The sequence below is a fragment of the Dysidea avara genome, chromosome 9, assembly GCF_963678975.1.
Source record: "Dysidea avara chromosome 9, odDysAvar1.4, whole genome shotgun sequence".
In the NCBI taxonomy this organism is placed as follows: Eukaryota; Metazoa; Porifera; class Demospongiae; order Dictyoceratida; family Dysideidae; genus Dysidea; species Dysidea avara.
This window is the reverse complement of record NC_089280.1, coordinates 2751192-2778296: the sequence shown is the minus strand read 5'-3', so window position 1 is coordinate 2778296 and position 27105 is coordinate 2751192. Positions and strand designations below refer to the sequence as shown.

At 37.9% G+C, this 27105-nt stretch overlaps 1 protein-coding gene and 1 long non-coding RNA gene across 4 annotated transcripts in view; both read left to right on the top strand.

Moving 5' to 3' along the window:
* LOC136265799 (leucine-rich repeat serine/threonine-protein kinase 1-like) overlaps positions 1–24056 on the top strand; it is a 38536-nt gene extending 14480 nt beyond the window's left edge. Inside the window, exons 12-21 of the mRNA XM_066060712.1 lie at positions 2042–2112; positions 2159–2263; positions 3345–4537; positions 5221–5331; positions 18010–18318; positions 19046–19342; positions 20247–20375; positions 21563–21850; positions 22531–23221; positions 23273–24056. Of these exons, the coding sequence (XP_065916784.1) occupies positions 2042–2112; positions 2159–2263; positions 3345–4537; positions 5221–5331; positions 18010–18318; positions 19046–19342; positions 20247–20375; positions 21563–21850; positions 22531–23221; positions 23273–23649 (3571 nt within the window). The 3' untranslated portion in view covers positions 23650–24056. The remainder of the gene's footprint in view (positions 1–2041; positions 2113–2158; positions 2264–3344; positions 4538–5220; positions 5332–18009; positions 18319–19045; positions 19343–20246; positions 20376–21562; positions 21851–22530; positions 23222–23272) is intronic.
* LOC136265839 (uncharacterized) lies at positions 6481–8199 on the top strand. 3 transcript variants are annotated; one of them, XR_010705752.1, is made up of 6 exons: positions 6481–7134; positions 7182–7293; positions 7342–7442; positions 7492–7731; positions 7787–7960; positions 8017–8199. It is a non-coding gene; the product is annotated as an uncharacterized lncRNA (long non-coding RNA). The 3 variants fall into 3 exon arrangements; XR_010705754.1 differs by having other exon boundaries at positions 6483–7134; positions 7229–7293; XR_010705753.1 differs by having other exon boundaries at positions 6483–7134; positions 7214–7293.
* Positions 24057–27105: the final 3049 nt, after the last annotated feature.

Here is a 27105-nt window from a genome sequence, read left to right as displayed (position 1 = left end):
CTCACTGGAGCAACTAGGAGCATTTATCAATGCTGTCATATGAGAGTTAATGATCAATGGTGAGTTGCCAAAGCATTCTTTCAGTAGAGCAACGGCAGAGTCGTCAGTCAAGAACAATCCTTGTATTGTCTTATAGGTGGGGCCTTCCAGCAGTGAATTTAAATAATAGTTAAATTTGTCAACCTTTGGAATCACATCATTACTGTGTACAGCCAACTGGAAGGAATCCCAAAATGCAGTCCAGTTCTTTATGTCACCCTTGAACTTTGAGAGTGTTAACTTCGGAAGTCGAAGCTTGGCTTGAGGTACTGGTGGAATCGCTACAGGTGGGCTCAAGGAACTGAAGCCAACAGAGAAGCAACAGACAACCCCTCGATTTTCAGCTTGCAGTCAAGTATCTTTGCAATGATTGCTTCTGATCCCTCCACTTCATTCTCTATAACATCAGGTTCGCATAAATCCAGTATCTTCTGGTCTAAGTCTTTGAGTGTTTTTAGCTTCCCATCGAGTTGTTGTCTTATAACCCTTAACCGGCTACGTTGCTCAGATGTGAGCGATTCATTACCCAGAACAGTTTCAGCTTCTTGTACAAACTTCGTGACAACTCCATGATGTCCACCTCTTATCCCACGTGAGCGTTCCAGCTGGCGGGCGGGATCCTCGCTTGTCATGTTTCACCGTAAAAACAGCAACCACACAACAGTTACAACAATAGGAATGTCTTGCCTTAGCTGGTACCGTTAAATGCCACGGTACCACAACTTCTTGTCGTCGGGTTAAAAATAGAGAAACTAAGGCAGTTAGAAAATCAAATGTCGAGCGATCTCCAACTGTTCAGCAGTTCATCGAGACATCAAATTGGCGAGTAGTCTTCCAAACTTCGGCTAGCTTGAAGCCACACATTGGGCACCAGATGTTGCGTTATTTAGAATTAATGACTACTAATCAGTAAAATTACGCGCGCACCTACATAATACAAGAAATTGTACAACTAAATAATAGAGTTCTAATACCATTAAGCAAGAAGGCTGTTCAAGCTTAAAACAGTGATGATAAACTTAGTTTTGCCATGATGTACATAAACGTATGTAACTCATGTTCGCTTTGTCATACAGAGATGAAACAAAGATATTCTTGCTTTCCATGAAAAGACAAATCTAGTGATGTATTAGTTTTTTGACTCGTGTTTTCTTTCATTGTTTACTGAAGTAATTAAAACATTCATAAATTTTTTGTGGCATGTGTTATTTATTTCAGTGGAATTTATCTCAAACAGAATTATGCCAACAATTCGGGTTTCTGCTCAGCAGGCCACATATTAAACATGGCTTCTACATTACTTTATTAGAGTATCTTGAGTGGGCTTCAGGCAACCGGCCCATATGATAATATTTTCAAGGGTCATGATCTTTCCTCACTGTGCTATTGGTAAGAGGTGCGGTTGATGTGATCAATCAAAATAACTTTGGCTAGACCATTAAAGGGCATATCATGATGCTTGATTATTGCTAGATCATAAAGGGCATGGTCAATCCTATCATGCAGCTACTAGTACAATGTCAATTAGTTAGTGATGTCTCTTACAGCAGTGCGAGTGCTTTAAATAATATTGTGGTGTCTAAATACGAAAGTGTTGATACGGAAAATTAGTGCCTGAATATGATGTCATTGCATGAAGATAAAACCCAGCATGATTGAGGAAGAGTAGACACTCATCAGAACCTCTAAATAGGCACATGCCACTGGTGAGTTTGTTATTGTGGTGTAATATGGTGGTCATACAATGTGTTGTTTAGCCTCTGGCTTTTCAACTGTGGTCAGGTAGGCAGACTAACAGTTGGGCTTGGACATTTTTAAAAAATTCAATGTTTATTCTTCTTTAATAGTTTTATGCTATATCTGGTATCAGTAGCACTAGACTCTTCTGCTTTTTGTTATGTAAGATGTTTCCATGATGGTTTTTATGGGCAGCATTTTGCAGGGATCCCTATTATACATTACTGTTATACAGTAGAAATGCAAATTACTATGATATTTTTAGACTTGGAAATCAGTGTGGATTTAAAGAAGAAAGTGAACTGATTGTTGCCATTAAATATATCCAAGGACAAGGTTGGTTGATGCTCTTTTTGCAAATGATGATGGTTATATTTTTCAGGGACTCTAATGCATTTTGACTCATTCGCATTAAAGGATCTTTACTTCATTGATTCACAATGGTTGTGTGATGTGTTTGCACATGTGGTGTCACCAAAGTGTAATGGTAAGTTTCTAATTATTTATTTACATAAGTTTTTTTTGTTAAAGCATCATATGCTTCAAAATTATTCACTTCATGATTGATGGTCCACCTTCCTTTCTTTTATATATTATTGTTAACAAGTGGACAATTCCTTTATCATATTATGCTATCACTTTTGTGGAAGGAGAGTTGGGAGTTATAATTATTTTGTGAATTCCAGTGTTTCTATATTATTGAGGTGTGTGCTTTGTAGTTTTCTTGGCTGGGTGACTCACTGCCATGAGTCTGATTATCATATTATGGTGTATATGTAGATCGGCCTGGGAACACTTTTGGCAATATAACTTGCTCCTCTAAAATCTTTCAAACCTGATCAAGTAAGTCACATTAATTATCTAACATCACCTTATTGAAGTTGTACCCTACCAAAACTTCCTGTTTATGTTGTTAGCACTGCAACAATGGAAACCCTATATAATTATTTTACATCCTAAGCTTACAGAAGCACCATGCCCGATTTAGAGATTTTTGTAGAAGGTGCACATACATAATAAAGTGTATTTCAAACCTGACCAAGTGAACTTTCCAATAAGTGTGATACTTATATCCATGGGTGACCTGTGGATTCTTTTTTATATGTATGTATGCATAGGGGGTGACTTCATTAGTTTTTGCTATTCTTCAATTCTATGTTCCTATAAGTTGTTTGTTTGTTTGTTACGAAAATTTCTATAGGCAAGCACCTTGTACAGGACTTGATGCATGCATGCGTGGGTGTGGGTGTGTGTGTGTGTGTGTGTGTGTGTGTGTGTGTGTGTGTGTGTGTGTGTGTGTGTGTGTGTGTGTGTGTGTGTGTGTGTGTGTGTGTGTGTGTGTGTGTGTGTGTGTGTGTGTGTATAAACCCTCCATTGCCTAATTGGAACAGATAGCATTGATATAATTAATGAGTTAGTGTGCAAAAAGTAGAATAAAACAAAGTGTACAAAAATTGTTGATTTTTGGAATTACAGTAGCATAGAACCACAGTACAAAATTATTAATGTTTTAATCCCTACTATGTACTACTGCGCATGCTACCATTGTACTGTATACTTTTTATTAGATAATTTGGCTCACAATGGAATAGCTGAAAGAAGACGTTTGGAAGAATCACTTGCTGAGACTTATAAAATAACTGAAGAAGCCATGGAACCAATTGTAGCTTTACTAAGTAAATTTGAACTGGCAATTCCACTGGACAGAAACACTTTTTTAATACCTTCACTTCTTACAGAACAAAAGCAACAATTTTCAGGTGGAATGCATTGCTTTCCTCGTAGAATGACTGAACCAAAGTCCCCTCTTAAGAAAACATCATGTCCTTCTTTACCTGTACAGCCTCCAACTGAGAACAAGGCTGCTACTAATAATTTGGAGCTTCCTCCTGTACGTAAGCAACGTGCAAACACAGGATATTTTTTGAGTGTAGTAACTCAGCACAGTGTTGAAAAAGAAGTTGAACTGCACTCCACTGGAATGTGTTTCAGAAGAATATTTACTACTCATCATGTTCCTGCCAACTTTTGGCCTAGAGTGATAGCAAGGTTCTTGGCATCCGCTGAAAGTTTCTATAAAACTATTGCCAATAATTGTTGTCCTGAAATCCAACCTGAATCCTATGTTGGTGTTGGAGGTGCTACCATCGGTGCTCTAATGTGCACATGGTATTATGGTAAGAGCAGCATTGAACTGATGTTGGGAGATGATCTTGTTTTGTGTGTTAATGCACTATTTAAAAATGTTAGCAATAAGACTGCAATCTCTAATAGCGTTGATAAGGTTCGAAACATGCAGATATATTGTGATGTGGACAGATTTGCACAAGCCAATGTTAGTGATGGTTTTGAAGTTAGCGTACCTGACTATGTTGTCACTTCATGCACTACATCTGGTGGGGAAGTGTACCACTCCAACCTCATGGGTGCACAAATGCTTTCCCGTGCTTTGGAGACTATAGACGAGGTATTTAAGGAATGGTTTGAAGGGCTGCTTGAACAAGGAATATACTCTGATGACAATTTGTGCCATTTTATCCCTTGCCCATATTGCTATGGAGATACCAAGCCACCAACTGTTGATAAGGATGAAGAACGTTTGATGACTCAGAGTTTCATTTCTCGGCAACCTGATGTGGTGACTGGTGGGGATCCTGTTGGCTTTTCTGTCCAGCACTGCTTGTTCCAAGGCCGGAAGTGTATCTATATTAAATGCCCTCATCATGGAGACCTAGCATTGAAGTACCTTACTCCTGACTTGGTAAGATTTGCATAACAGCTAGTATACAGCTTACCATATAACAGGAAATACTGATGAAAAAAAAATTGACAAATTCACAATTAATCAACTTTGAACAAATTTGATGAAAAGTAAGAAATTATGCATCTAAACACACTGACTGACTTTTAAAGTATTTATTGACGTTTGATGAATAAAATTTGATGAATGTAACTGATTCATCAAATTTGTTACATTTTTCTTTCATCAACATTTCCTGTTGTACGGTATTCTATAGATGAATTTTTACTCATGTACAAGTACAGTACAAGTATGAGGAGTTTTAAACTTGGGATCAAAGAAATAAAAAGCAATGAAACAAAGGGGGCCATCCACACTGGCAGCTATGTATACAGCTGGTCAATGCTATTTATAGATGTGACTGAAGTAGGGGTTAATTTGCTACTATTTATAGACATGACTGAAGTTTCGAATAATGTAAATCTTGTAGGCAATTTTTCCCTTGTTGTGGACCCCTCAGTATACATGGATCAAGCTCTTCTACCTTGGTGTTTTTTGAGTGGGCTGTAAAACGCAAACCTCCTTACTGTACAGTACTACCATACTGTATGATAACTGATATACAAAGCACCTTAGATTTCCAAAAGTGCATGTAAATGATGAGTATGAAAAGTCCTTGACTATTCTTCCATACATCTTTGCAGATGTTTGAAGATAAGAAATTCAAAAAGATTGATGAAAGCCTGTTAGATATGGATAGCCAACCATTGGGTGAAGGAGGATTTGGAGCTGTGTACAAGTCAAGATATCGCACGGTAATATATAGTTGGTAGGTGTATCACCATAGCACACATCTAATAGTTGTTACATGGGCATGAGGGCTTTGTCTGATATGTATGCCTGACAGCCTGGGGGCTAAAGGTATACATATCAGGCAAAAGCCTGAATGCCCCATGTTACAGCTAATATGTAACACTTCCAATCTTTAGCAGGCTGACATCCCACGCTAGGGGATTAATCACCCAAGCAAATATGAGTGCAACCACTGGATATATATGATATACATCCTGAAAGATTTAATTATGGGTCAGTAGTTGGTACTTTCTGGCTATGTTTGGCTATGATGAACAGACAAATCCTAAAGATATCACAAGAGAATTTCGGTTACATGAGTTTAATGTTTTATTGAATTGTTTATGGCATAATTACAGAGTTTACTAAAGGTCTAGATGGGTAAGCTTGCTTGTAGAATGGTTATTTTGTGTAGAGTCATAGGATAGCCCATCTGAGTGGTTTTCATGGCTAAATCCAAGTCGTGCATACTAAAGAATCCTCACAATCAATTTTGGCCTTAATATCTATATAACTGTGACTGGATCTGTGAAAACCCGACACAATTGTGCAAGCCTAAATTTACAGTATAAAGCATTGAATGCAATGGGTGAAATACATGTACTTGCATATAAAATTCTTAAACTTTTAAATGCTTTGCTTGTAGGGGCTAACAGCAAAAAGCTGGGTATCACCGTATATGCCTACTCAAGAGGAGTTCAGAAAGCTTTATTTTGTTGCAGTAGACAGATAATACCATCATTAAGATGTTCAAAACATACAATTATAAATACCTCAGACTCATGTGACTATACATGCAAAATGCCCAGTACAAATATGGCAAGGAAGAGTACAAAAATAAACCAAAACATCTATATCAAGACACACGATAGTGTGTCGTGTAGCCCAAGAAGCCGGCACGCCACACCATGGGTATATTGACAAGAAGAAAAAAACGTCATTTTCACACTTTTGCATCTCGGTGATCCCTTATCCGATTGGAACCAAATTTGTTACAGAGTTGCCCGCCAGCCAGGGAAGTCTACATACCAACTTTGAAGGAAATCGCTCCAGCCATTTCCGAGATATGAGCTGCCAAAGTTTCGATTTTTTTTCTTCGTTTTTTTTTCTTCTTTGTGTTTTTGCACACTTGCAAAAATTGCTATAAAATGCGAACGCATGCTCCGATCGCCTTGAAATATGGCACACAGAAAGGGAGACCAAAGGCGAATCCTAGCATCAAATTTTTTTGCAAATCCGATGAATGGTGCAGGAGTTATGACCGATTATTCGCGTAAAACAAGATCAATTTGTTGTCACGCCTACAGGGTAAACCGCTTCATGGATTGAGTTGAACATTACTATGTATAGTACGTTCGCGTTGAGCTGGATCCTGAGTTGTTGATTAAGAAGCCATACAAGATCAAAGGCTTTAAACATAATGTTTATGACGCATTTATTCGTAAGCCCATGTTACGAGCGCGCACTTAATTGTTGAGAATATGGCGTCCAGTGCACCGTCAGTGAATGCAGAGCGAAACCCTTTTGGGAAGACGTTAAACAGCCAAACGAAGTATCTACTTATGAAACTATGGGAGTACTTTAAGCAAGAAGCGAAGAAATGTAAAATTTCTATCAACATCACGGAGAGAATCTCGAAGGCCACCGGTATTGTATCATGCCTTCTTTGCTGGGTTTTGGCATACATTACGCCACGCAGGGATTTCAAGGACATCCATTAGAATGGAGCACCGCAAGAAAGGCGATTTATTTACGCCATGAAAAAGGTACAAAATGCACTTTGCACAAGCCCGCTCAATTCTGTAATCGTCAGGTACAAATGTTCACGAGTCCTTGTTGATAAAGACAGTTTTAACCCAGATACTATCAGACAAGATCCATTCATTGTACCGAAGGGAGGAAATCTATCGCTCTCAAAGATTTTGGTAAGTTAAATTTTGAAACCTGGAACTTTGTCACTTACTCCGTCTTAGGCCAAACTTAAGAATGATGGTGTTTTCTCTGGGGGTAGAACATAGCTTTAAAGAGTGTTGAGTGATATGGGATTTAAGTACAAGACGATTAATGACAAGAGGTTAGCATTGAAACTGTTTGTGCTTTAATTTCACTACACTTATATGCAGGGTATGCTATGAGCAGCCCTGCATAGTCCATCAGTATCATAAATATTAAAGACGAACGAGGTGCAACAGAACTGAAGGAAGACCAGTTGTGTATTTGGATGAGACTTGGGTAATGAAGAACTTCTAGAGCAATTCCTCATCCAAATCGGCAGTCATAGTGAAGATGGTGATGGTGGTATTAATGAATTGTCCACCAGCAGCAGCGGGTCCAAGTCTTCTTCTGGGCTTACTTCATCTGATGTAAGATTGTTTGATATTTGCAGCATTGGTGTTATAACTTGATTTTGTTCCCCAGGAGTCATCAGGTAGCTGGGATTAAACTCTGTGAAGTACATAAAAATACAGATGAAGTACGTGTAAGTGTGTGCACTTTAATAAAAAATATCATTGCTTTATTGTGCTATCCGAAGTTGAACATACCATCCCTTGTATATTAAATCAGTGCAGGAGTGTTTGGAAGTCACTACAGGTACTATCAGCCCAAATTCATACAAACAGTATTATTTCATTTGTTGAAACTTTTAGAGTTTTTTGGGAATGTAACTTCAAAAACAAAATGCTGGCTGGAAAAACTGTGTACATGTGTGGCGAAGTGATGAGAAAAGTATTAAAATGACAAATTGACTAAATGGGAACAGAAGACGATAGTCAGCTGTGGTGAATGTGAAGTAAAATACATGTTGTTTGGCTCACTTGCAGGAACACCAATGCTACATAACGGATTTTGAGCTGTTATATGGTTTTTTTCTCTTTTGAGGCTGAAGAAGTTTTTACCTGAATATAAGCAGGCCACTTATCTTCTAAATACAGTGCAACAGTGGCCCCAGCTCTTCTACTTATGCAACTCTGTTTTACACACAAAATCTGTTTTATTTTCTTGTAAAAGTGTATTACAGCCTCTTACATAAGGGATGGTGAAATCATGCGTGTTGAGGGCGGGTATGTGACGTCTGGCTTCGCCACAAACATGTGTCAACATGACCATCAAAGGGCCGCGCTTTAGAGGCTTCCCCATTGAAAATGTATGGCGAAACTTTACAGTGCCATAACGGGAGTGTCTTACATTCGAATGAAGCGCTTTTAATATATTTTTAGCGGATCGAGAAGCGCTACGTATCGAGCTATACAGGAGCCCCATGCGATGTAGCAATCGTAATTTATTAATCGTTTTTGAGGGTTCAGCTCAATGCGAACGTACTATAGATGGGGTAACCATCGTAGGAGTGCCTTTTGGTGGTTTGAAAAGAATCGAGATAAAGACCATGGAGATATGACACAAAACCCAACCTGTGTCACAATTACGTGATCGACTTTTATGAATAAAAAAAGTATTAGTTTTTACGTGTACTAGGCAAACTGCTTAGAGCAATGAGCTGAAAATCGGTGTATAGCTGGAATAATCTTCATAGAAAGTCCTTGCAGTAGTACAGAAGAATCAGAATACAAACCACTGAGTTATGATTCAAAAGCCAACTCCGTGTAGCAAATGCGAGATCAAGATACTCTAATAGAACAGTCACCCTAATGGAGCATTCAGCTAATTTACTCCATTATAGAATTCTATTACATTACAAGTTATTCTGTAGGGAGTTCAGCTTCAAATAGTTAATCTTATAGATAGTTCAACAAGAAGCAAGTCACCCTATAGAGAGTTCAGCTACAAATATATTGTTGTAGTGATTCAGAACATTACAAGTCACACTGAAGAGAGTTCAACTATAAACAAGTCATGCATGCTATAGAGAGTTCAGCTACAAACAATTCACTCTGTAGAAGTTCTGCTACAAACAAGTCTTCATGCAGGGAGTTTAACAACCAAAATCTACCATGTAAATACTTCAGCTAGACTAACAAGTTACTCTGTAGAGAGATCAGCTAGAAATAAGAGAGAGCTCAGCTAGCAAATGTCACCTTGTAGAGAGTTCAGCTACAAACAAATCACACTGTAGAGAGATCAGATAGAAGAAGCCACCATGTAGAAGGTTCAGCTGTGAAGTGATCACCCTAGAAAGAGTTCAGCTAGAAAAATCACCCTGTAGAGAGTTCAGCTACAAAGAAACCATCGTGTAGAGAGATCAGCTAGAAAGAAGTCACCTAGAGCGACATCAGCTACAAAGAAACCATCCTGTAGAGAGATCAGCTACAAACAAATCATCCTGCAGACAGTTTGGCTACAAAAAATCACCCTGTAGAGTATTCAGCTACAAACAAATCATCTTGTAGAGTGTACAACTAGACACAAGTCACCCAGTAGAGAGATCAGCTACAAGAAGTTACATTGTAGAGAGATCAGCTAGAAGAAATTACCTTGCAGAGAGTTCAGCTACAAAGAAACTATCCTGTAGAAATTCAGCTACAACCAAATCACCCTGTAGAGATACGTGTTGGAAACAAATCACCATTGTAGAGAGTTCAGCTGGAAAAAAGTCACTCTGAAAAGAGTTCAGCTACAAACAATGGGAGTTTCAGCTACAGTTCAGTTATGTGTAAGAAGTCACCTTATTACCTACAGTATGATTATCTTTTATTGTTAAATATACAAATATTTTTAATCAGACGAAAAACTGTACACAACATTTCTTCCGTTGTTCCACAATTCCTGCAGAAAAAAAAAAACAAGTTAGAAGGAAGCCCTAAAGCCAGCCATAGGCCGGCTTTGGGGTATACAAATACAAAAAGAAGTGAAATCTAATCCAAAACAGCCAAGCTGTAAAAAAAGAGTGCGGCCCCCAAAAAGGCCAAGGTGAGAAAAGATGTGAAATCCAAGGTGGCGGCCAAGAAATAGCTGTGATGGTAAGTTAATGGCAAAAATTTTAATTAGACAATTCAGGTGAATTTGTGTTGCCGGCACCATATTCACCTGAATTGTCGTAATTAAAATTTTTGCCATTAACCTACCGTCACAGCCATTTCTTGACCGCCACCTTGGATTTCACATCTTTTTTCACCTTGGCCTTTTTGGGGGCCGCACTCTTTTTTTACAGCTTGGCTGTTTTGGATTAGATAATAATTCTCTAACTGTGTTTTGGCACTGCACCTTCATTCTTTGTTGGATTCCAATCGGATTAGCACCATTCAAATCTAAAATTTGATGCAAATCCTTTGATCCAGGATTGGTGGCGATTCATTAAACTACGGGAAATACCCTTTAATCCACTGTAGCTACCCAAAGAAGACACAAATCTGTCCAAAACTTTCTGGAGACTTTTATTGTGTTACCAGCCTTCTCCATCCCAGCTTACTCTAGATGTTTCTCTCCCCCTGTGGACGACAGAACGAGAAATGGAAGATCGAGGCCATAAAAATTTAAGCAAAAACTCCTCCCTGGTTTTTCCCCCAATTAACTTCAAACTCGTTAGACCAACTACCTGTCCAAATCAATGTGTCATAAGGTGGTTTTCGTGTATATCATTACGTGCTAACCTTGATTGTGAGATACTTATCATTGTCAATGGCCATTATAAGTTTATGATACGCGTATACGGCGTTCCGGTATACATGTGTTGCCAATAGAAATAAGATGACATCATGATGTATAAAAGCTTACAATGAAATAGGATCAATCACTTTTTCATGATTTAACCAATCACATCAGCAAATTTAATCATGTGATCTGGTGTGTACACTATCTGGCACCAGTATAAAAGGATAGTTTTGTAGTGGGTGTGGCCAGTCTATGACTACTTCACAGAGACTACACAAGAAAGACTCACCAGGAATACACACTCTGCACCCTGCTGCACTGATTACAAGGATAGACGTCCTGAGGCCTACACTGCTGTGTGCTAGACAAAGTATAGCTACTGCGACACAAAGACAAGCAGGTCAGGGATGCCTAAAACGGAGGATTATCAGCACACCACTGCAAGGGAGAAGGAAACATAGTGGGTGTGGCAAATCTACGAGCGATAATTATTTCTATCAGGCTACTTGACAGAGACTACACAAGGAAGACTCACCGGGAATACACACTCTGCACCCTGCTGCACTGTCCACTACAAGGATAGACGTCCTAAGGCCTATCCCGCTGTGCGCCAGATGAAGTATAGCTACTGCGACAAGAAGACAAGCAGGTCAGGAACTACAGACAGACCTAAAACGGAGGATTACTAGCAACATCACTGCAAGGGAGAAGGAAACAGTCAACAATGAATAGTTTCGTAGTGGGTATGGCAAGTTAACGTGCAATGATCACTCCAACCAGACTGCCTACAATGACACACTCTGCAGGATGACACCTTTGTGAGTGAGGAAGAACAGAAAATTACGTTCAACTACTCTAATAGAACATACATCTACCTTACCAGGCAACGAATTGTGGGGACAAGATCATTTAGTTGCTATTGCAGTCTTCAATGTGTAGGGAGACACAAGACACATTTTCACTCCTTGGTAACTCTACAGGGACAGCTGAAACTCCCAGAAGCTCTATTACTTTATATCCGTTTAACTACCCTAATAGAATACACATCTCGATATCTACCCTAATAGAACACACACGGCCTCTATTTGAGCAACCACTCTTCATATGAAGGATTCGCCTGGGATATGGTAATACCTTAATTCTGAAATGCAACTCTTCTCTATCCAAGTACACATGCTGGTGTTGACCTTCCTGCTCAGTACAACCAATTAACTTAAATACCCATACTCAATACTGCATACACACTGTGTTATGCAATAAGTAAACAACACCCTGACTAGGATGTAGAAACAGAACTCCAATTCAGTGTTCAAATTGACTACACAATCTATCTAAATAATATTTACCACTATATGTGACAAATACAGGATATAGCTCATTGTGGTGATGCACCAGCTATTGGTAAACTGATCCTCGTACCACACTCAGACACTTTATGCAACATCATCCAAATGAAGTAGAGTACATCCCAATTGTGGTATTTGTCTGCCGCTCAAAACTAATTTTTTAAGTATGTGCATGGTTGTAATGGGACCTGCATGAGTACTGCACAGATGTGCAGAAATTCCAGTGCACAAGGCCAACCTATCTATGACATCAGTCACTTTTTGTTCATGAAGCCACCAACATTATAGCTAGATGTTAGTGCCACACACAATTGAAGAAATTATGCGTGCACATCAGTAGCTATGCGTAATCATGACTTTGTTGGTATGTAATGATGTGATTACTACTTGATCATTAGTAATCTTCAAATTTAAATGTATTCACACAATAGCACATAATAACTAGTATATTAAAAATTATAAATTTAAAAATGAAGTAGGGTTTGAAGCTATAAAAAGTAGTGAAACAAGAGATGAACAATGGTAGCTATTACAGCATAGCTCAGTGTTAAATCCCTACTTTGGCATGATATAACAATTATTTTGTGTTCAATGCCAAAGTAGGGATTTCCCACTGAGCTATGCTGTAATAGCTACCATTGTTCATCTCTTGTTTCACTACTTTTTATAGCTTCAAACCCTACTTCATTTTTAAATTTATAAGTTTTAATATACTAGTTTGTTTAGATTTTTTGTTAAAGCATACAGCTAGCTATAAACATTGACTGTTTTATTAGGGTGACTGCTGTATTAGAGTATCTCTAGTCAGCCTGTGAAGATGTGCTTGCCCCAAAAAGGGGTGTGGTCATCGTGGTTTCGATCAATTATTAGACTAGAGTATCTTGGATCAGCCAATTTGAGGGTGTGTGGTCACAAATACAGCTAGCATAAAAGGGGCGTGGTCATCATGGTCACGATCGATAGATCGATCATGGTCACGATCAATAGATCGATCATGGTCACGATCGATAGATCGATAATACGTAGAATAAAGAATGGACGTGACCTTGTTATCTATCATGGAGTACTGGTACCTCCGTACAGTTGGGGGCCGTACAGTAGCGTAGTCTAAGCGCCTTAAATAATTTTGTGGCGTCTATTATGCTGCTTAAAGAAAGTGTTGATATGGAAAATTAACGCCTCAGTATGGTTTCATTGGATGAAGAAGACAAGCAGCCTGATTGAAGATAAAAGAAAAGACAAGGCACACAGGGCGCACACTCGTTGGAACCCCAAAAGGCACATCCCACCGGTGAGTTTGTTGTTGTGGCATAAAATGGTGACCGTGCGTTGCTTCGCTTGGGCTCTAGGCTTGCGACTGTAGTCAGTGAGTGAGTGAGTGAGACGAAATTTCAAGTTTGGATGATTTTTTTTAAAATTCTATATCTGGTCGCCAGTAAGTGTTTTCTTGTTTTTAACACTACATTTGATGTTAGATGGACTAATATTAATTATTCCGTAAAGGTGATTTTTGTTGCGTAAGAAGTTTCTAAGCTGGTTTTTAAGGGTGGTATTTTTGGCAGCGCGCGTCACTTTTGATGCAAACCCTACTTAAATAGTACTACCGTACTGTTTGATTGTCTCAGTATCAGTCGCATTTTGCATGGGTACACCTAGCATATAACACACAAACATTAACTAAACTATAATGAAGTGTTGTATTCAGGACAATCGCATGCTAAAAATATACATTGTGATGAAGAGATAGCTTTCTGATCCCCAGTCACGATGGAAAACTTGGATAATTCCTGTCAAATGTAGGGAAGCCATCAAGCGGCACTATTGTAAATTGACAGCTTGCATTGTCAGCAAAGATAATTGGGACACAATGGGGGACACAGGTATCTCCATAAAGCATGCATTGTACATACTGTGGTATGCCAAAAGGCACCATGGCTAGTTGGGCTGAAGCAATGTCAAACAGTGAAAAAACCAAGTCTCTATCCTTAGCCATTATCAAGTTATGCATATCTGAAGGCATTGACAGTAGAAAATTCCACTAAATATATGTTTTTAATTTCATAGTAACTTTTTGGAAGTGTTTCAGATCAAGACACACGGTAGTGTGTCGTGCGGTCCAAGAAGCCGGCACGCCACATCGTGAGTATATTAACAGGAAGAAAGAAAACGTCATTTTCACACTTTTGTATCTCGGTGATACCTTATCCAATTGAAACCAAATTTGCTGCAAAGTTGCCTGCCAGCTAGGGAAGTCTACATTCCAACTTTGAAGGAAATCACTCAAGCCATTTCCGAGATACAAGCGGCCAAAGTTTCGTTTTTTTTCTTTGTTTTTTTTTCTTCTTCGTCTTTTTGCACACTTGCAAAAATTGCTATAAAATGCAAACACGTATTCCGATCGCCTTGAAATTTGGCACACAGAAAGGGAGTCCAAAGGCGAATCCTAGCATCAAAATTGGTGCAAATCCTATGAATGGTTCAGGAGTTATGACTGATTATTCGCATAAAACAAGATCGATTTGTTGTCACGCCTACAGGGTAAACCGCGTCTTGGAATGAGTTGAAAATTGCTATGTAGATGGAGTAACCATCGTAGGAGTGCCTTTTGGTGGTTTGAAAGGAATCGAGATAAAGACCATGGAGATATGACACAAAACCCAACCTGTGTCACAATTACACGATCGATTTTTAGGAATAAAAAAGTATAAGTGTTTACGTCTACTAGGCAAACCGCTTAGAGCAATGAGCTGAAAATCGGTGTATAGCTGGAATAATCTTCATAGAAAGTCCTTGCAGTAGTATAGAAGAATTGGATTACAAACCACTGAGTTATCATTCGAAAGCCAACTCCGTGTAGCAAATGCGAGATCGAGATACTCTAATAGAACAGTCACCCTAATAGAGCATTCAGCTAATTTATTTACTCCATTATAGAATCCTATTCATTACAAGTTATTCTGTAGGGAGTTCAGCTGCAAACATTCAATCTTATAGACAGTTCAGCAAGAAGCAAGTCACCCTGTGGAGAGTTAAGCTACAAATATATCACTGTAGAGATTCAGAACATTACAAGTCACACTGAAGAGAGTTCAGTTATAAACAAGTCATGCACCCTGTAGAGAGTTCACCTACAATTAAGTCACTCTCTAGAGAATTCAGCTACACACAAGTCACTGTGGAGAGAGTTCAGCTACAAACAAATTACCCTGTAGAGAGATCAGCTACAAACAAAACACTTTGCAGAGAGTTCAGCTACAAACAAATCAACCTTTAGAGCGATCAGCAACAAACAAATCAACTTGTAGAGAGATCAGCTAGAAACAAATCAACCTGCAAAGAGATCAGCTACAAACAAATCAGCTTGTAGAGAGATCAGTTACACACAAATCAACCTGTAGAGAGATAAGCTAGAAACAAATCACCCTGTAGAGAGTTCAGCTACAAAAAAATCACCCTGTAGAGACATCAGCCAGAAACTAGACACAATGTAAGGAGTCCTAAGTTCAGGTACAAGTAAATCACCCTGTAGAGAGTTCAGCTAAAACAAATCAACCCGCAGAGAGATCAGCTACAAACAAATCACCTTACAGAAAGTTCAGCTACAAACAGATTACCCTGTAGAGAGATCGGCTACAAACACATCAACTTGCAGAGAGATCAGCTACACACAAATCAACTTGTAGAGAGATCAGCTACAAACAAATCACCCTGTAGAAAGATCAGCTAGAAGAATTCACCTTGTAGAGATTTCAGCTACAAAGAAACCACCATGTAGAGAGTTCAGCTGCAAACAAGTCACCCTGTGGAAAATACTAGAAGAAGTTATCTTGTAGAGAGTTCAGCTAGAAAGAAATCATTCTGTAAAGAGCTCAGCTGCAAACAAATCACTTGTAAAGAATTCTGCTTCGTACAAACAAATTACCCTGTAGAGAGATCAGCTAGAAGAAGTTACCTTGTAGATAGTTCAGCTACAAACAAATCACCCTGTTGAGAGATCAGCTAGAAGAAGAGTTACCTTGTAGATAGTTCTGCTGCAAACAATTCACCCTGTAGAGAGATCAGCTAGATAAAGTCACCTTGTAGAGAGTTCAGCTACAAAGAAATCACCTGTACAGAATTCAGCTACAAACAAATCACCCTGTAGTGAGATCAGCTAGAAGAAGTTACCTTGTAGATAGTTCAGCTACAAACAAATCACTCTGTTGAGAGATCAGCTAGAAGAAGAGTTACCTTGTAGATAGTTCTGCTGCAAACAATTCACCCTGTAGAGAGATCAGCTAGAAGAAGTCACCTTGTAGAGTGTTAAGTTACAAAGAAACCACTATGCAGAGAGTTCTGTAATAAATCAGGGGTGGATCCAGGAGCCAGCAAGGGGAGGGGCACAAATAGGCTAAGTTGTAGGTGGTTGGGGAGATCCAGATTCTCTTGCTAGTTGCAACATTTTTTGAAGCAACAAATTAGTAGTGTCTCACTGATGATTTTTGCCATTTTGGCCTTTGAACATGGTTGTGAAGTCTTAAAAGCTGTTAAAAGGCTCCAAAAGTCTTAAACAACAGCAACATGATAATTAATTTTAGAGGTGCTTAGTACGCACGAAGGTGCTGTGTAACAATTTAACAGCTAGTTTAACATTGGTTTGCTTCGGTTTCAGATGAAATTGTAACAAGTGCTAGTAAAATGTACATAATTATTTTCATGAGTTGTATAGCTAAATTGATCTTGGTCTGACATATAGTTTAGTATTTTAATCACAAGTATGGCTGGCTGCTCTTCCCGGGGCACAAGGTGAAGGGGGGGGCATTTGTCCCAAATGCCCCATCCTGGATTTGCCATTGTAAATATATGTATTATATATATAATTTGTACATTTACTGATAAATTCAGAAATATTTAAAGTATTTAACATCTGCTTCATCTTTTCTTCTTCCTGTGGTAAAGAAAAAAGATAGATTAAAAAAGCCCCAAAGCCGGCCATAGGCCGGTTTTGGGGTATACAAATACAAAAAGAAGTGAAATCTAATACAAAACAGCCAAGCTGTAAAAAAAGTGTGCGGCCATCTTGGCACAAAATTCACCTGAATTGTCGTTATTAAAATTTTTACCATTAACCTACCATCACAGCCATTTCTTGGTTGCCACCTTGGATTTCACATCTTTTTCACCATAGCCTTTTTGAGGGCTGTACACTTTTTTTACAGCTTGGCTGTTTTGGATTAGATTGTATATACTCAAGGCAATTTTAAGCTTGGTTAGACCTAATCAATACTGCCAAGGTGTCATGAAGGTATTGTGAAGCTGGTTTTAGAATGATACGTACTTTTGGCCAGAAAAGCCCAAAAATTTTCATGATCCCTATACAGTACTGCTATACTGCATGATACAAGAAACAAATTGATGTTGTGTTAATTTCAAAAACCAGATGCCATGTAGCTAATTATAACTGGAATTAATGAACGATGTATAAATATTACATACTATGCTGATATTTTACTATAAGGTTTTTTTGTTTTGCAATAATGCATACAGAGTTATCAATTGAAAAATGATGATTGCACATGTACAGTTAAATATACAAAAACAATGTCAGTAAACCAAGTGTGCACCCAGGGCATACATCTGGTTTATTAAAACTTTTATTTCTCCTGATTCCACACTTGTGTAATACATCAGCTTTCTTAGTCACACATGTACAGCTCATGTACTACCACGTGTCTTGATACATATATAAACTTTGTCCTCGTGTAACAGACTTCGACACTAAACATTTCCCAACAAGATACTCCTCCACAAGAAGTGGCTGTGAAGCGTTTTGTAGACTCACCAAAAGACATGTCACCTCAAGACCTTGCTCAAAAATATGCCGATGTGCGCCTAGAATTTAACAAGATTGAATCAGTAGACCATCCCAACATTGTGAAGTGCTTTGGGTTCTGTGTCACTACACTATCGTTTGTGTTGGAGTTAGCTCCTCTTGGTAGTTTGAAGAGTATCATGAAGACCTACAGTAGCAGTGGATATCATGTGTGTCCTAGTTCTGTGGTGGATACATTCAAGCAGGTAATGGGATGTAGCCTCTTAGTGTAATTGTACTGTGTCATAGTAGAATAGTAAATGTCTAGCATAAATGTGCATGTGTGGGCCATGTATGTGTTATGTATGTGTGTTGTGTGCTTGCATCTCTGCATTCACACAGGAGTGTGTGTGTGTGTGTGTGTGTGTGTGTGTGTGTGTGTGTGCGCGTGTGTGTGACAAAATAAGGATGCTCATGGTGTGAGACTCTAGATTGCATGTTGCAAGGTAATAATTATTCTTACATTGATTTTTAAAGTTGCTTGTGAAAAGTTATGAAAAAGTTAGGCACACAATCTATAATAAAAATTATGCTAAAATTACGGTAATTACTGTAGTTTTGTTCATTTTACATTTTATTGTGGAAAAGCTCTTTTCTTTGGTAAGAGTATGCTTCAGACACCAAGATTGACATTTGATAGCTTTGTACTTTATGGCTAGTGGAAATGCCTGCAGTTGTCTTACTCAGTTGGTGGTTTAGTATTTTCAATCTGCTGTTACCTAGTTGTGTATTGCCTCCACTGCCATGGAGTATTCTGTCTCCCAGAAGGACAGCTTTGCATCTTGCCAGCATTCCATTTTCAAACTGGTCCAGTTTCATGAAAAACTAATACTTTCCTTGAAGAAGTGGTTTCACAATTTTTTTTAAATATTGTAGACTGTGTAGATCTTAACAGTATTACACAACAATGTTTATGATGGCTCTTTCCTACAGGTATCACTAGCACTGGACTACCTTCACACTAAGGAGATGATTGTCCACTATGACATCAAACCTGATAATATACTGGTGTTTAGTTTCCCACAAGCTGGTCATGATTGTTTTGATGACACTAATAATATGGTGTGCTCAGCTTGTCAAACTGAAGATAGCAAAGTTACAGTCAAGTTGGCTGATCTTGGAGTATCAGCGTTTGTTGGTCCAGCAGGCTTCCGTAGGAGACCAGGTACTAAAGGACATACTGCTCCTGAAGCTCTGAGGTGTGCAGGAAAAGAAGCACTTGGAGAAAAGGTAAGTATTTGACACTCATGTACATATTTTCTGACTATCTGTCATCTATCTTGTGTATGTACATAACTAATTGTACATGTAGAAGTTAAAATTTTTATATTATCATCATTTATTTTAAGTGTTTTTTGGCCTTTTTTCTATAGTCAATACACATCTTCAAACAGCGTTAGTTAATTCTGACCTCACTAGTTCAGAATTTCCGATTGGAAGCTAGGAATGCATACATTATGCCAGAATAATTTTTAGAATAATCGGTGGTAAAAAGAATCAGGAATAATTCTGGAATAATAGGGTGATCTTCTGGAATACTTAATTAGAATTCACACATTTTTGTGTAGTATCGCAGAAAAATTCACGAGGGAACATCCACAATCATTGCTAGCACAAAATCGGGCAAAAAGATTGAGATACTCTAATAGAGCAGTCACTTACCCTAATAGAACAGTCAGACAAATTTAGTTGTGATTGCTCTATTAGAGTATCTCGATCTTTGGATGTAGTTTTTATGCTTGCAAGTGGTTATATTTTCAGCTGCAGAAGAATATCCATTTGACTTTTACAATTCCGGGACATACTTCAGGAATGTTTAGGAATAATTTTGGGAATAATAGGTGAATAAAAAAAGAATTTCCAGAAAGAATAATAGGTAATTTAAAAAGTATAACGTACTCAAGCCTAATGAAGGCATAGCAAAATGTGGGTATAAAACTACCACTCTTACTTGAAGTATTAAGCTATGTACAAAAAGATATGTACACACAGCACTTATCGCACAACCACAAAGACAACCCTTATACTGCATTTCCTACCATCCTTCCGCTGTACTAGCCTCCCAGCTCATGCCATTCTTTCATCATATGATTGTAGTGAAATTCCTTTACTTATTATCGCTACTTTCTTGTAGGTGGACATATTTTCACTGGGGATAACAATGTATGAGTTGATGACTCTGCAAACACTCCCTCCTAAAAATACAGTTGATGATTTTGATTCAGACATTAAGGATGGCATGCGGCCAGACTTTTTAGAGGAGGTAATGAATGGTTACACAAATGTATTGGACAGAATGTTATGTTATATACTTATGTGTTAAAGTACTGTTACTGTTGACAGTCAATAAAGTTAATATGAATACTACTCACATAAAATGCTACGGTCATTGCTATATGCATACGTACATAACTGGATAAAGACCACATAAATATTAGCAATACTGGTTGTTGCTGTAGTTGGGCTTGATTTTCTGTTTCCTGTCCACCGCCCACATGGTTTTTTTCTAAGCCAGAAGATTCCATTATTCCGTAAACTGATGTATTCTAAGTATCACATGATTGTTTAAGTCCTGATTCTTAATTAGACATGAGGGAACACATGGTGCAAGTGAGTGTGCTGACTACTTATAATAAATGCTGCAGGAAAACTGTTCTTAGTTGGATCAAGAGTTCATAATAGATAGAACTCTTGGTTGGATTGTATTACAAGTTAATGATGAGGATACAGTCAAGGATTTATTTCTCATCCGTGTTGAGTGATTCTCGTGTTGAACTGAATGGCCATAGTTCATCAGATGTATGCTGCAGGCACAGCTGAAGTAGTAGTTAACATGGATTGTCCACCTTGTACGTATAGCTGTGCAATAGACATGTACAAAAGATGTGTAGCTGTGATCATGTGTAGTAGTTAGCATAATGGAATAATGGAATTGCCCCCTGCCCGTATAGCAAAGTTTGTTTGGCCAGGACAGGAAACAGGAAATCAAGTTGCAGTGGCCTTAGTAGGCTTGAACTCATAATAATTGCTTTCAGAAAGATGCTGCTCTTGCTTATGTGTGGTTATGCATGTTGAAACTTCTGATGAAATACCATACTCCTTGTTTGCAGTCCATTTTTGTATCATGCAAAGTTGACTTCCGAAGATTTTGGTAGTATCATTTGCTGCTGTATAAACACATCTTTTATGTCGGTCTACATTGGAAGGCAAGCTGTTATATGAAATCTTAAAATTACAGTTTTAAGAATAGACATACATGTATATTATTAAGCCAGCAACCTCAGTTATCTGAATCCCTGGGGACTATCTAGCATTCTGGTACCATAATAGAGAAATCATTTCAGTCAACTGAGAGATTGACGTTTGGATAAGTGAGGTTCCAGCACAATGTTTGTGTATGTACATGATTATAAATTATATGAAGTGATACGTTCTGTTTAATACCATTAGGGTCCCAAGTACCCGATCATCCTAAAAGAACTAGTGGTGAACTGTTGGGCTCAAGAGTATGCTGCCAGGCCAACTGCTCAGGAAATAGTTTCCATACTCCAATCACCAGATTGTCTCAAACTGACAAACACTTACAACACTGAACTACCATACAGTGTAGTATCTGCTGCTCTGGTTGTAACTGTTGAGGATCAACAGTCACTATGGTTGGCTCATACTACTGACTACAAATACAAAGTGACCATATATGAGTTTACTGACCCTGAGGAATCAACTGATATTTGTATGGTATGTATCATGTGTAGATATTGGGTCATCTACAGTTGACGAGAGTTGTTGATGTACAGTTGTATGTAGGAGCCTATATACTTGTGTACATGGTCTCACTAACGTAATTGCATCATTTACATGTGATGTAGAAGTGACATGAGTATAACTGTAATACGTGACCTCACTCATATGTACAAATGCAATGGCATCAAAATCTTTACAGAATCTAATCAACCTGACATCACGTACCTTTGATTTCACATTTTCAACCAGGCTTTTGAAGGCTGCACCCACTGCTTAACTGTTTCTCTGCAGATTACTTTTACAGGTAGTTTTTGTATGATTAGTATGTAGACTGCTCTTCCAGCTTTTATATTTATTGGAGCTAGGAGATAGGGGCTTTGGCAAAGTTTCTGTCTCAGTTAGGTTATACCGTAAAAGAATTAACTTGACAAATTGGCTATTGTTATATTGTTAAGTTTTACACTATGCATCTGTATTGAAGTCTTGATAACAGCATGCTATATTGTCAAAATAAAATCTGTTTCACCAACTTTAATTTTTGTACAGTATCTCTTACAGACATCTATATCCATATAGTTGAATCACCTACATAGTTATGATCAAGAGTAACAATTAACTCTAATATTAATTCTCAGCATTAATCATGTATAAGTGTTTATTATCTAATACATTAGCCTGTCAAGGATATCATTGTGAAGAAACCAGTGCAGGCCATGTGTCAAGTTAAGGACTGTGTTTGGATGCTCCTGGAGAGTGGCGCACTAGCAGCAGTTCATAGTGCTAAATATATCATTGGACATGAAATAACTAAACCAGAATTTGATGAGAGGGATCTGGCAAGAATGATTACTGTCCATGATCATGCTGGGCTGTTTGCTCTAGCATACCAAAGTGGCTTGTTAGTCTTTGTCACATCCTGCTTAACCTTCTCATTAGATGAGAATGCTGAGTTACAGAGTTTTGGTCGTGATATTCTTGATGAAGTCTCTACCCAGCAGGAACAGATAAAGGTTTCATCTCTGGAAGTTTCATCATTTAGACTGTGCACCATTGAAGCTTGCAGGAAGAGGAATGGTAACCAAGTAGAGGTGTGGTGTGGGTGTGATGGAGGTGTTCTTGAGATATGCACCCCTCCTGACGGTGTTACAAAGGCAACGTTAAAATCAGAAATAAATACATATGAAAATTCTACTGATATCTCACCTAATTCCAACATTACAAAACTAAAATGTCATTACCTTTCTGACAATGGAGCCAACCTGGTATTTGCCTTACATGGTAGTGGAGGTGTTATTTCTTGTTGGAGTGTTGGTGATTCACCAACTCTGACTATTGTGATAAAACCATCCCATCTTACCTCACCAGGTAATGAACCACATTAATAAAATGTGCCTGTAATTTTATTTTACTATATAGTGACCACAATACTCCCACTTGGGGGGATACTGAATATTGTGGACAAGTCAGGAAAAGTGTATCAACTAAACTTGAATGATGCCATCACACAGAATGATTTTTCCTGTAAGCTCCTTCCTAACCCGTACCAGTCAAGCATGATAGTAAACCTGTTTGGTTTACAAGGGGAGATGAGCACCAAGGGGTTTGTATCCAGTGTTGGTGGTTATCCTGAGGAACATATTGATGATCAAGTGGTCACTGAAGAAGATAGTAGTTATGTTAATGTTACTATGAGACCTCCAAGTGGCCTCCCTTGTGTTGTATTGTTGGCCAGTGGGTATACTGTTCAAACTGATAACCCACTAGTGTACTTCACTACGTGGACGTCTTTTTAGGTCTGACACATGCATAACAAGCACACCATAGGCACAGGATATATATAAAATTGCAATGTTTTTAGTTTTCTTTCATAGCATTTATATAATTGTAGTATTTTATTTATATGCACTTGTATCTCTACTTCTAGATTGTCAATAAGTTTATCTACCCTAAAATGTGGAATGTGTTATCCTGACAGTATTAGTCACTAGGATCTAGGAACAATATAACTATGTGCATTTACTTATTACTACAGATAGATCTGTAGACAATCAAGCAATTAGTCAGGAAATAATATGATTATAATCTATTATGATTATCGTGTACTGTATACACACCACATAATAGCTGTGAAACCTAACAACTATACTAATACAAAGTATGCTAATAATTTATATCAAAACACTTGCATCATTCTACAGAATTATAGGAGTAACCAAATATTCACCACATAGTGTTCAGTTCAGTTGGAGATATACAGTTGCTAACATACACACACACGCACACACCTAGCAGTATTGCATATCTTGTACTATCCTACAATTCCTTTATTGTGAAGCCACTTGCTAGTAAACAGAAGTAGCTACTTGGTTACTCATCATCATCATTGTGCATGCCTTCAAAATGTTTTCCAAACACGTCACAATTATATGAGTACAATATAATTATTGGTAAGCTATATGTAACTGTCCCTATACCACAAATGCCAGTACTATATATAACAACTGCGCATGCATACAGTAAACCTAATAATATAACACATCATGCATGGTTCATGACAAAACCCTACATGATACTTGAGGGATTAATATATATAGCCAGATAGCTAGCATTAAGTATTTGAGATAATCATTCACTTGTATATACATACCATACCGTCATTTGCTTTATTTGTTGTAAAGTACTTTTTGTATATCTACAAAAAATCTCTTAAACCAAACAACTAGCTAGCTAAAGCATAGGAAGTTTCCAAGTATGTTTTACACTAGAAAAAAAATTGTTTTACACGACTGCTCAGTCTATTAGAGTATCTCAATCTATTGATAGCAGTGGTATACCTACAACAGTAAAAAGGATTCAGAAACCATGTTCGTGATGTTCATTGTGTTTTAGTACAGTATTAGCTATAAAGGCAGTAAGCCACATAGTTAATGAGGAAATATGCTTTAGTAATTTTTCAAACAAACAAAAACAATTTTTGTGCACAATCAAGTTAATTACAGGTATACAGATCAGTACTGAACAGGAACATCTGTAGCTATATGTGAGAACAATTTGTAAGTAGTGTATGCGTAATTATATCTAATCCAAAACAGCCATGCAAACTGTAAAAAAAGAGTGCGGCCCTCAAAAAGGCTATGGTGAAAAAGATGTGAAATCCAAGGTGGCGGTCAAGAAATGGCTGTGATGGTAGGTTAATGGTAAAAATTGTAATAACGACAATTCAGGTGAATTTGGTGCCGTTTGGTCTTGGCACAAAATTCACCTGAATTAAAATTTTTACCATTAACCTACCATCACAGCCATTTCTTGGCCGCACTGCTTGAAGGTTCTTAGTTTACTAATTTGTTAAGCTGCTTTACTGTAGTTGTACTGATAGTAAAATGTCAGTAACTTTAAGTATATGGAAAATAATTGTTTTACTAAGTTTTAAACTCTCAGTAAAACATCAGTGAATGACGGTTCAGGGGCGGATCTAGGATTTATAAAAGGGGGGGGGGGGGGGGCTAAGTTAAGGTACTAATCTCTTGGATAGAGGTGTGCAAAAGCATGCTGGAACTAGGGGGGTCTGGGGGCATGCCACCCCAGGAAAATTTTGGAAAATTGATGCTAAAAATACTGCAATTTGGAGACATTTCCACATAAAATCACTAATATTTTCTGCCTGTAGATATTTTATATACTGCCTTTAGATTATAGGTATGGCTCTCTGAAGCATTTTGCTAATGGAAAAATTTGGGTAGGCACAGACAACCAAGAATAGGTGCATGTTAGAATAATAGTGTTGAAAGTGGAAAATTTTGAAATTTGAATAATACAAGATTGAATTTGAGAGCATTTTCAATGGAAATTGTGTACCTGAATTAAGTATTGCCATACATATTAACTACACAAGTAGATGAATGAAGCCCTTTAAACAGACCAATGCACTTCATTGTATGTATAGGTGCAGGCAGATTTGGAAAAAATCCATAACAGAACCAACTACATGTTTCCAGTGAATGTTCTATTAGAGTAGTTAGCTGACTGCTCTATTAGAGTATCTCGATCTTGTACACCTCCAATGCTGATCCAGGTCCTTGTTGCATAAACTTTAGCATACATCCACTGATAATACCTTGGAAAGATGTTTATAATGTGGTTTTATGAGTATTTGTATTATTAGTGATCATATAGTTATGCTAAGACAAAATTTCATTATAATACTCAGCATATTGATCATGGTAAAGCCTAAATATGAAGGGGGGGGGGCTTCAGCTTCCAAAGCCCCCCCTCCCCCTTCCTGGATCCGCCCCTGCACCCTGTAGAGAGATCAGCTAGAAGAAATTACCTAGTAGATAGTTCAGCTACAAACAAATCACCCTGTAGAAAGATAAGTTAGAAGAAGTTACCTTGTAGAGAGTTCAGCTACAAAGAAACCATTTTGTAAAGAGCTCAGCTGCAAACAAATCACCTGTACAAAATTCAGCTACAAACAAATCACCCTGTAGAGAGATCAGCTAGAAGAAGTTACCTTGTAGATAGTTCAGCTACAAACAAATCTCCCTCTAGAGAGATCAGCTAGAAGAAATTACCTTGTAGAGAGTTCAGCTACAAAGAAACAACCATGTAGAGAGTTTAGCTGCAAAGAAATCACCCTGTAGAAAATTCAGCCACAAACAAATTGCCCTGTAGAAGATCAGTTAGAAGAAGTTACCTTTTAGAGAGTTCAGCTACAAAGAAACCATTCTGTAAAGAGCTCAGCTGCAAACAAATCACCTGTACAGAATTCAGCTACAAACAAATCACCCTGTAGAGAGATCAGCTAGAAGAAGTTACCTTGTAGATCGTTCAGCTACAAACAATTCACCCTGTAGAGAGAGCATCTAGAAGAAGTCACCTTGTAGAGTGTTCAGTTAAAAAGAAACTACCGTGGAGATTTCTGTAATAAATATATGTATTATATATTTAATTTGTACATTTACTGATAAAATATTTAAAGTACATCTACTTCATCTTTTCTTCTTCATGTGGTAAAGAAAAAAGATAGGTTTAAAAAGTCCCAAAGCCGGCCATAGGCCAGCTTTGGGGTATACAAATACAAAAAGAAATGAAATCTAATCTAAAACAGCCAAGCTGTAAAAAAAGTGTGCGGCCCTCAAAAAGGCTATGATGTGAAATCCAAGGTGGCGGCCAAGAAATGGCTGTGATGGTAGGTTAATGGTAAAAAATTTAATAATGACAATTCAGGTGTATTTTGTGCCAAGACCAAG